This window comes from Pundamilia nyererei, unplaced genomic scaffold, assembly GCF_000239375.1.
Source record: "Pundamilia nyererei isolate P.nyererei 1_Seehausen unplaced genomic scaffold, PunNye1.0 scaffold00211, whole genome shotgun sequence".
Taxonomy (NCBI): Eukaryota; Metazoa; Chordata; class Actinopteri; order Cichliformes; family Cichlidae; genus Pundamilia; species Pundamilia nyererei.
This window is the reverse complement of record NW_005187612.1, coordinates 324,874-336,281: the sequence shown is the minus strand read 5'-3', so window position 1 is coordinate 336,281 and position 11,408 is coordinate 324,874. Positions and strand designations below refer to the sequence as shown.

Here is an 11,408-nt window from a genome sequence, read left to right as displayed (position 1 = left end):
GAACGGGAGTTGAGTATCATGGATGTACAACAGACAAATCTGCAGCAACTGTGTGTTATTATCGCCCCAAATCTCAGAGGGAATTTTGCAGCACCCTTTTTAATCTGTGACATGAAGAATTAAAACAAGTCTGAAGGTAAATAGGCGTCCAACCCCTCCTACCGAACTCTACTAACTAATCAAATGGCTGGTGAGTGGATGTTTTTGTACTTTACTAAGCGTTATTTTTCACACACTGTATCTATAGCTATCATAAATAAATTAAGACTTCACTTCTCCAGGGTGAATAGTAACAAATATTTAGAAAGTGTTAACAAATGCATTAAACTATGTAACGAGTTTACTGTATTCTAATAAAATTCTTGCTCCTATACTAATATATGGTGATATGGTGACCTGGCTCACTGTAAGTATGGAGTGAAAGTGATTACAACAGCAGTGTGAAACTTGTGGCCAGAGGGCCAGAACTACCTGCCAAAAGATCATATTCAGCTCACTGGATGGCTTTAAAAAATGCTGTCCAGGCTCATTAATACCAGTTAAAACCTTTGGAAAATTACAACTATTTTTAGGTCAGAATAAGATGAATCATAAAGGTGTGAAATACCAGTATTCTTTATCTACAAAATCTATAGGTGTGACGGTTCTGCATCTTTCCACTGTGACCTGTGATGCGTATGTGTTGATGGTAGAATCAGTGTGTTGAAAATCAGTTTAAAACCCTGAAGATATCTTCAGTGATCATTAAATGAGAGGCAGTGGATCATTTCATAAATGGTCATTAAATGAGAAAAATTATTTAATGCCTTTTTAAAATCTTTGCGATGGACAAGTCGGAGTTAAAGAATCTACGTCTTTACACCTGAAGTCACTGGAAATTTTGGAGGGGCGTTTGTGATGTATTGATTTTACAGGTGAAATGGGGCTGTATGTGTCCCATGAACTAAAAGGAGTTTTACACCTTTGTTTTACACAAAGTCTTTACTGGGAACAAGTTTAAAACGTGTGTATATCTAGGCAATAAATCCTCTTGTATATACGAATGAATATTACCAAAACAAGAGGTGTATTCAATTGTTCATTAGTATAAATTAGCGACTGGCTTTGTAATTGCTGTGTGAAACGAGAATATCTTGTGCTCACTTTGCTTTCTGGCTTTCCACTCTAACTAAATTACAGTACTGTATTTCACTAGCTGCAGTGTTCCATGAAAGCTTAAGAAAGGTCATGTATCTTCATGACACTGTGATGTAAAAGGTGCATCTGTATCTGTCAGACTCAGACTGAGAGTCAGTCATGAGTGTGCATGGCGGTGGTTTGGTTTCGCAGCGGCGTGGGGTGCAAGCATAGGTGCGACACGGGCTCTGATTCCCGGTATCATCATCTTCAAACCTCCCCTGTGATACCACAGCACGGCGGCCCTGTATTGTATCAAGACCCCGAAACTCTACTGAGTTTAGTTTCACGTGTCAGAGGAATTGTTTGACATTTTTATCAAAAGAGTGGGCTTAAAGCAGTGTTTTTAAATGAGAAATTGACACGTTTTATGGCATTGTATTACAAAGCAAGGCTTCTCCATTCATAAAGCACGCTTTTCATGCTTTTCAGTATATCAAAGAAAGCCAGACTGCCATAGTGTGCAGCTAGCCTGCATCATTTTGAGCTTTTCAAATGTGGATTTTGTACCAAGCACAGCATTTTGACAGTCCCAAAGATAAATGCAAAACATGATTGAACAAAAACTAGACTTTTTTTCCCCCTCTGAATCTTAAAATAGCTTCAGTAACTATCTGAAGGATCAAAATTACGTACATACAATGGATTATGATGATTCTAACTAAGATAAAAGTGATATTTGTAGGACGATTTTAAGAATATGAAAGTGATTGTTGTTTTTCAGATGGATCATTACAGAATCAACATTGTTTTGGTGTAAAATTAGTTACAAGCAAAACCCCCTTATGGAGAAATATTCGAGTAGAAGAAAACGTCAACGGCTCAAGTTTGCTGCTCAAACTATAGCACGGAGGTATAATCGGCAATATAGAGCTATGCATTCATTTAAGTGCCGGACTAAAAGCGCCACCACTTTAAGGTCATTTTGATTCATTTGTACTAATTTAAAGTTTTATTTACTCCATTGTGGAGACAAATGTTGCACTCTTTACCCACCTCACATATACAGTCACAGTTACTGGTTATTCAACAAAATATGTTAATGCAACAAAATGAAACAGACATGAATATGTATTGTATAGTATTAATTCAATTAAATGTTAACTACAGTGAAATATATACTCAAACAAAAAAGATGTTTGTATTAATAAGATAGTAATATAATGTATGAAATTGTAGAACATCATTGTACTCATACATTAACTACATGTCGGGATATAAATTGGTATCATTGGTATAAAAGCTCTGAGCTGCATCGCTGCCATTTATCAGCAACATATTCACAGATGTGCATATATATAAGTGTACATGAGTACAGTGCTTAGTAGTAATAGTAGCTGTTTTTATGTGCTATTGTGTTGGCTGATGAAATCCTCTTTATAATTAATTCTTGTATTTCAATTTTTAAAAAACCTACATTTTCTATTTGGGAGGTTTCAGGACTGACATCAGATTGTACACTGCAGAGTTAAGGGATTAATTATAGCTGTTATATATTTTTATATACAAGTAACAAGAAAACGTGGTTTTAAAAAAAGGCAAACGATGAATGTCAGTGTAAATGGCAAAACCACAGACTGTTGTTGAATATCAATAAATTAAATGGGTAACAAATATATAAATATTACATATTCTTCCTAATCAGACAGGTCAATGCTTAAACTTGATATTTGGTCGGGCAAAAAAAAGAAAAGAAAAAGTTCATCCCATTGAAGCCGTCTAAACATGAGCCTCGTGAATTTGGAATTACAGTCTCTAGCGAAATAACTTAAATGTTGCTTTAAAAAAAGTCACTTATAACTTTTTTCCCCCTCTAAACTTACATGAGACTTCATAAGTTTATAACTGTGGCACACGTACAGACAGTAGACATTTGTAACCAACTACTCATTTGTCTAGCTGATTTTATCAATCGCTGATTCATTTATCAGGAAGATAATGGCTCATAAAGCCACTTTATTTAGAAGATTAATTTCAAAGCCCATCGTGAAACATGCTGTACTAGGAACTCTTTGTTGCTGAATTTCTGCCAGTTATTTCATCTGCCTGCCACATGTGAAGCTGTGTGTACTGTAATGTAGAGGATTTTGTCCATAGAGTTACTTTAAGAGAGCCATGGACAGGTGTGTGACCCCTTTAGTGAGACTCATAGGTGTGTCTGCTGAGTCTATAAAAACCCATCTCAAGGCGTTGATAAAATAAACACTTCCTCCGTTCACATCTGTGACACACTTTCACACATACACACCTGTAATGCAGTGAAAACAATGAACGTCTCATTTGATATTATCTCCTGCATAAACACCGTCAACATCTTATGTGATATTATCAGCGTAAACACAACTCTTAAAGGCGCCTTGCACACAAACACAAAAACACGAATATGCGGTTGAGCAGAATGCCGTTTATTCTTTTCACTTGACAGACTCGAACATCATGCATCCAAACTTTACTTCTTTTTCCTGTGCGAGTTACAAAAACTCTCCCCCAAAGGTTCATAAAGTCACTAAAAAGGAAAATGTAAGATTTCTAGAAACCATAAACAGCACAACTTAAGAAAAATGCTCAAAGAACCAGGAATGGAATGTCTTTCACACATTTGAACAATGTAGTGTTATTGCACTAGCTAATGTTTTAAACATTTTTAAACTGCATGTTTCATTTAACCCACTAAATTTATGTTCTGTCAGACTGAAATGTATCTACTTAATGCAGTTTTAATCCATAAGAATGTATTCAGAAACTGCATTAAGAGCAACACTATTCAGTATGCAGCTTTCCTATCCTTTGGCGCCATCTTTAGCCCGTGTAGGGGAACTGCAGAAGCAGTGCTTGTCCGGCTTTGAGCTTGAGGTCTTTCAGGTTTACAGTCGAGTCCACCTCAAATTCTTGGTCAGTTGACAGCTTCACCTTGGCCGTTTCTGGTAGCTCTACCCCCTCTGCACAAACAAAGGTCGTCAAGTTTAAAATAAATAGCAGAGTTAATAGATATTGCTAGATATCGTCAGTAGACATGTCCGTTGAACTGTAACTTGCCTGTGGGTTCCAGACTTAATTTCAGCTCCTCGAGGCCATCTCCCCAGTTTACAGCTGTTATGTATCTCTCGCTCTGATCCCACACACGAAGGAAAGAGAGAGACTTGGCAGAGCTGTAGAGACTATAGTAGTCGCCGTGCAGGAGGGAGCGCTCTTTGCCTCGCAGGTCACTGAGGGATCTGAACCACTTCCTTATTTCAGCGTATTCAGTATGGTTAGACTGTAAATGAAATTCAAGAAAATGCTTTACTGCACTTAAAGCAAACGAACGCTTGATCAGTGACAGACTGAACACACCCACACTTACCTTAGCACCGTCAGTTTCTTCCTTCTCTACATTCCAAACCATCTTCGGAGCTTCTCTGGTCTGGTTTGCTTTGCTGCTCATCTGATTTGCCTGAAGGCCAATTTCATCTCCGTAGGTAAACACAGGGGTTCCAGGCAAGGTGAAGAGCAGAAGCTGGTAGAGACGAATTAGGCCCCAAGTCGTTGCCTGTTTAGACAGATGGTCCTTCTGAGCAGCACCGAGACCCCAGCCTATTTTTCTCTGCTCAGAGTGGAGGGTCTTCAGGACCTCAATGCGCTCTTTACCTGCAGATATTCAGGTACCATAATCATCTACAATGCACCTTTTTGACATTTACTTAGGATTATTGTCACTAATAATAATAATCACTACTATGCAAACAGTAGCAGCCTACCTTTCGTGTTTCTACTGAGCAGGTCAGACAAGATTAGATCGACACCAGAGACATTGACTAGCTGAGACACCTCATTAGCTGAAATATTGTTGACCACACCCATCAGAGCCCTAAAGAAAAGAGAACAGGATCAGGTCAGTCTAGAACTTGTACTTGTTATACATCTTGAAACACTTCCTTGAATGTTGATGGGACTATTTTTCATGTCCATGTTCTCTCAGAACAAAGTATCCTGTACCTGATATTTTACTGATGCTTTTAAAATGACTTTTCCAGGACAGATAAGCCCTACAACTTTGTTATGTGTGTGGATAATAGCTAAAGTTAAGAATCTAAAATAAAATACCCCGTTTAGTGGTCAACATTGTTTACTTGTGCTGAATCAAAGGTCAGAACATAGCAGCCACACAAACCTCTTCTTGGTGTCATCAGTGCCATTTCCCTGGACCGCCATCCGCAGTTTGGCCCATTCAGGACTGATGGAGGCAATGCCAAGGTCAGATATCTTGATGCCATCAACACCCTTACTCAGCCAGAACTCAGCTGCAGTCTAGAAGAGAACAGATTCAAATTAACTACAGTGGCAGCAAGACCCGAATCTACACCACAGTATATAATGTCCAATTTAATCATCTGTCAAAAAGTCAAAAATGTGCCATTTGTTTATCACATGTAAAGATAGTGATGTTGCTTAATATGCCTTCTTACTGCAAATAATTAAAGCTTAAATCTGTGTGCTTACCTTGACTTTTTCCATTATTTCTGTAAGGTCTGTTTTATCAAACCACACAGGATTTCCTTTGTAGTTTGGAGTCAGGTCAAGCACCACAGAAATGCCTGAAAGAAACAGCAATGTTTGCTCACATCTGGCCCTCAAGAGTACAGAATCCAGCAATAAATAGAAGCCACTCTTAATGAAAGAACAGAGCACCAGTTACTCTTTTAGTGTGAACGATTTAGCAAGTAACTGATCTGAAATCAGACAATTACGTACCCTTTTTGTGGGCCGCCTTCAACAAGCTGTCGAGATCTTCAGCTTTTCCAAGCTCTGCACTAATTTCTTGAAGGTTCAGACCAGTCATCTGGTTGGCCTGGACAGTATGAAGAGGTCCGATTACCAGGCTTTTCACCTTTAGCTGGTTAATGTCATCCAACTTTTCTTCAACACCTGAAAGAAAAAATAAGAAGAAAAAACAAACGTAGTAAATAAAATGCTGGGTCAGTGTAAATTTCACATAAGGCAGAAAAACGAGGGTGTGAGCAGGTTAGGGACAAAGGACAGACAGCTTTAGACACATGTTGATAGTTCAGACTGTAGCACCGCAGTGCTTGCAAGACTATGTGAAGGATCCCAGCCATTCCCTCTGCTGCCCATGTGAAGCCTGAGCACAAGGGTGGCTTTGATAAAGAGAACAAAACTGAGTCACATGGAGTTTTTGGAATTCCACCCAAAGCCTGTTAAAACCAAGTGCTCCCCACCAGTTCACTTTATGAACAGTAGTAAGCACTGTTCTTCCTTCCCGATTTTAAAAGCCTGCAGTAAACAATTTTTTTGGTATGTACAGATCACGACATCTTGATATATTCCAGAGTTGCTCAACTTGGCCATATCTGAATAGAGATATGAAACAGATGACGTGTTCATTTTTTTCTTCTTCTTTTAAAATGGTCTTAAGACCTTTAGTCAGACTTTGGCAGCCTAGTCAGCAATTTGATATCTAGACAGCTGACACAGGCCACAGAGAACTAATGAAAGCCAAGAGACCGTCACAAGACGTTATCCATGCAAGTCAGAGCATGTTACCCAACTCAAGACTGGGGCACTTTAAGTGCAACCTCCAACTCTCATTTTGGGAATAAACATGGCAGCGCAATAAAAAACAAACCCTTTTTTTTTTAAACTTGCAAGAATAAAACCACTTTATCAGCTTCATAAGCTCTCCACAAATAGTCTACCTTTCAATCCTCCAGAGAACGCTTCAAGGTCAGTGATCTGGTAGACAGGCCCTTCATTCCACCAGTTCATCTCAGGAATAGCCTTGCAGCGAGGAGCCTGGACTATGATTACAATGGCTCCAGCAAGCATGCCAATCCAGCCCAACCAAAAGAGGACAAGAAGAACCCAGCGGGTCCTCACCCATCTGTGGAAGAAAATAATAATGTAAAAATGTCCACTTATTTTAACGCCCACAGAGGAAGACAGCTCTTAGCTGCAGCTCTTACCCTGGAGTGCCAGCAACCTTCATCAGCTCCTCTTTGGACAGCCCGGTGAAGGTAACCTCATCATCGGGAACTTTCAGCTTGACGCTGCCGTTTTTCTCCCCGCCTGGAGCCTGACCGTCCCCCGTCATGGGCTGCTTCTCTGGGTCGAGCTCGTTGAGCTCCACTTCTTTCATGTCGATCTCTGTGTCTTTATTCATGGTTTAACTGGAGGTGGAGCACAAAGGAAAAATATGAATTAATAACTGTATCTGCAAAAGCACTCATTGGCTAACACCCAAGAGCTAAATAAAAACAAGACCACCAAAAGGAGTTTTATTTTTTTAAGGCAGCACCGGCCAAGTCTCATCCCCTCGCCTTTTGGCCATCCTTATGTAACACATCCCCCCCTACATAGGACATACAGGCAACGACTAGATTCATTAAGGTAACCCAGTTTTTATGTAGGAATTAAACAGGAGTGGCGGTGCGGTTCCCTACTTAAATAGACGCAAGCTCTTGTTTGTTTTTCCTTACAAAGCGCTCATTAAAAACTAAAAAACAAAAACTAGTTCATGTCAGTCACACTTCAAAACCCGCTCAAAACGCTAGCAACAAAAATATCAGCTGTAAATAAAAAAAAAACAACAACTTTCAAATAAACGGAAGACCCATTCCTGAGACGCTCATATGTTCCACCGGTGTCTGATGAAACAACTACTACTTCTTACGTTAAGCTGACCGCTTAACGTAAGAAGTAGTAGTAGGCAGCAGTAGGCTGACCGCCTCGAGTTACGGAAATACTGCAGCTACCCTTCATAATAAGAGCATAACAATAGCAAGCATAGACTTATTAAGAAAACGATTTAAACAAATGTCACGAGTAAACGACAGTGAAAATTTGTTAGTTAAAAAACAAAGGAAAAAAAACACCCCAACAAGTAGCTCTCTGACAGTCTAATATAACATAATACACACATGGCTTTAAGATTAAAGGGGTGTAAAGCGGAAATTCAGTAGTTGACCGGTTTGTTCCAGTTCGCTTCAACAGTCATTAAATAAAACCTCTTCAAACAAGTACACCGTAACTGTCTGTGAAACTTTCACCGAACACAAGCTAAAATCGACCCGGTAGCAATAACAACTCCAAAAGCTGTGTGATATCGTATAATTCCATCTTCCTTTAAGATGATGAAATCAAACCCATCCCTAGCGTCATGTGCTCCTACACGAGGCAGTCTCTCCGGCTGTGAGCTGAACACTACTCCCGCCGATAACACGGCAGGTCTGAAGTTACAGAGTGGCAGAAAGGTTGATGAAGTAAATCAAAATTACCTGTCAAATACAATGTATAGTCCCGGTTTGGCTTTTAGTTTACAGCCGGTTATCCCTTGTTCTCTACTAAGCGCGTAGAGAGGATCAGAGCGCGTATTTGTACCCGCCCGGTTTCTCCGCCTACTGGGGGAGCCGGTAATCCCTCCCTCTCTCTCCCTCCCCCTCCTTCGCTTGCTGTCTCTCTTTCTTCCAAGAGAAAACCTAAGAAACAAACTAATAAACAAACTGAACTCCATGCTCCAAACTAAGAAAACTTTGTTCTGTTCCTTCATAATGGTGTAAATGAAGCGCTCTACAAAATGCTGTTCACAAGTTCACTTATCAGTTGTTATACAAACTGAAGATAATCCAGTTTGCTTCACAGGCAAGATGATTGGTAATGTGATTATCCAGCTGTCTTCTTCTGATCAGTGGAGATTGCCACTCTGTGTTTCACTGATCTAATTTCACGCCTGAGGGCCTTTCTGTCGCCTTCTTGTTTTTGTTTTACCATATAGACCTTGTTTGCAGTGTTTAAGTGTAAACAGCTGACCACTTAGTCTCCTGTGATCACGCTGACTCTACAGTACCAAAACAACAAAATCAGCAAAATCCCATTTGAGTTGAATTGTACTTGCAATGCTTCTCCTGGGAGCTGAGCAACAGATTAAAACTGAGCATCTTTTCTCTGTAAAGATATAAAATATGTTGTTGGAGCCTGGTTGAAAATGTCAGGTTCGTGCTGCCGTGACTTTATTTTCTGTGTCGATTCCGGGTTAAAGCTGATCACACTCGTGCCGATGACAGATTATTTCATGCCAGGTCTAACAATGTATATCTCTGTTGGAGACAATATTTGGGCACAGCCAATCTAAAAACTAACATCCTCCTGTCCCAGATGGAGCTCTAAATCTTTCTCCAGCTGTTGTTGACCTTCATCGAGTTACAGTAAGAGAAGTTACAAACAAACCCTACAGAATTTACTTCCTAGAAGTAACAGTAGACTTCTAGGAAGAGAGTATGTGTGTGGGGGCATGTTTTTCACCCTAATTGTCCAGTTTGCTGTAAACTGATGTGATTTATTATGACATACAAGTTAGACAGAATGAAGGCAGAATGCTTGGATTTATAGTTGCCGTAAATGTTTGCATAAATGAATCATACTCATGTGTGTTTCATGTAGTGCAATGGTGCAAACTTTGATTTTACACTTTGCAATTCTCCCTCTGCTCTTACAGTGCAACTATAACAAAGAACCTTGCTGGCTGTCTGTGAGATAGATGTGTTATCTGTGTCTTCTCAGGCTGCTTGTTGCTCTCTACTCCTCCATGTCTGCACAGTGTTTTTGCCCTTTACACGACCCTGGTGCTGTTTCTTTCTGTCTCTGCTAAGCAGGTTCAAGTAAACAACTTGCAGTGACAGGTAACTGCAGAAACAGTTAGTAACATGTTCATGTAACTGAACCCCTGGATGTGTATGCTTGTTCCGTGCTTGTTGCCTTCACAGATGTGACATGTTACGGCACTTAATTTCAAACTTTTTTTTATCTGACTACTTAATCAGTTTATTTTGTAGTGATACGTCCAGTATAGTCCACTGACTCCAACAGCTCGGGCTTTCAGAGTCCTGTGACGTTACTGCAACCCTTACTAGTATTTATGTACACCTGGCTAGTTTTGGGTTGGGACCCCCTTTTGGGTTCAGAGCTGCATTAATTCTATGCAATATAGATTCAGCAAGGCGCTACAAACTTTCCTCAGAGATTTTGCTCAATATCGACATGATAGCATCACTCAGTTGCTGCAGATTTGTCAGCTGCACGTGCATGATACGTTTCTCTTTCCACCACATCCAAAAGGAGCTCTGTTGGATTTAGATTTGGTGACTGTGGAGATCATTTGAGTTCAGTGAACTCTGTGTCCTGTTCAAGAGGCCACTTTGGAATATATACAGTCAGACAAAAGATAAACTAGAGTGGTGACTATCTGTTGGCAAGCGGAAAGCCTTTATGATCGGCATTAAAAAGTAGATCGAATAGGAGTGAAAACATAAAGAAAGATATACAGAAGATTTTTGTGTTATAGATCAGGCCACGATCTTCTTATATGCCATATTTGTCTTCAGGGACTATTTTATGTCTTCCAGAAACAGTGTGGTGCCTGTTTATTTCATTTTCAGACTTCACCACTGGTACATGTTCTTCTCCATGTGGATATGCCTCGGTCAAACCTTAACCAGTGGTAGGGAGGGGTGTCTAATTTAGGATGTGTGACATTAAATCTATTTATACTCTGCTGTTATTCAGCTTAGTCATTGTGCCAGGCTTTTGCTACCTGATGTCGCTAATTTAAAAACCTTTCTAAATGTCTTCTGCTGACTATTTAAATATGCCCAAGAATAAAATCTAACTTTATAACCAGTGTTTGGCAGCTGCATAACTACATGACGCACTCATGCTCACTTCTCCTATTTCATCAAAGTCAAACACACGCCATCTGTTTCTGTTTTTATCTCGGCCTGTTGATCACGTGTGCGTAAGTGGCAGAGTCAGGTTGTAACAGAGCTGCTGAGCATTGGCTGATGTGGACACACTGTGCTTTCCAGCTGGGAAGTATTGAGGAAACAAGGAAAAGTTGCGGAATATGCTCTGTTTTTCTGTAAAATCAGCAGAACATGTGGGGAAAACTGGGAGGAGGAGTGAGTAGATCAGGAAACAGGAGACTGGAAGAGGGAGGAGAACGAGGGGAAAGAGCAGACAGGCAGAGAGAGGGCAGGGATGTGTAAACATGTTTTTGAGCTGAGGGTGAGGAATATATTGGAACAAAAATTTGGAGCGGAGCACAGCTCGGGGTATTAATGGAAGCAAAGCCTAGAGCGACAGAGAGACCGTTAGTGTCCTTTTCACACATGTTGTCTCAGCCCTGTGAGGTTTTCAGTTCTGCTTAAACAGAGTTTACAGGATAAATTGGTCAAAACCTAAGC

At 40.1% G+C, this 11,408-nt stretch overlaps 1 protein-coding gene across 1 annotated transcript; it reads right to left on the bottom strand.

The window, feature by feature from the left end:
- Nucleotides 1-3,560: 3,560 nt before the first annotated feature.
- On the bottom strand, nucleotides 3,561-8,547 carry slc3a2a (solute carrier family 3 member 2a). The gene is made up of 10 exons (XM_005748021.1): nucleotides 8,448-8,547; nucleotides 7,137-7,340; nucleotides 6,870-7,054; nucleotides 5,908-6,081; nucleotides 5,656-5,750; nucleotides 5,327-5,463; nucleotides 4,914-5,023; nucleotides 4,520-4,803; nucleotides 4,213-4,432; nucleotides 3,561-4,115 (listed from the first exon to the last, which is right to left on the bottom strand). The coding sequence occupies exons 2-10, from the start codon at nucleotides 7,331-7,333 to the stop codon at nucleotides 3,976-3,978; spliced, it is 1,542 nt and encodes a 513-aa protein (XP_005748078.1). The 5' UTR covers nucleotides 7,334-7,340; nucleotides 8,448-8,547; the 3' UTR covers nucleotides 3,561-3,975.
- Between the last annotated feature and the right edge of the window lie 2,861 nt (nucleotides 8,548-11,408).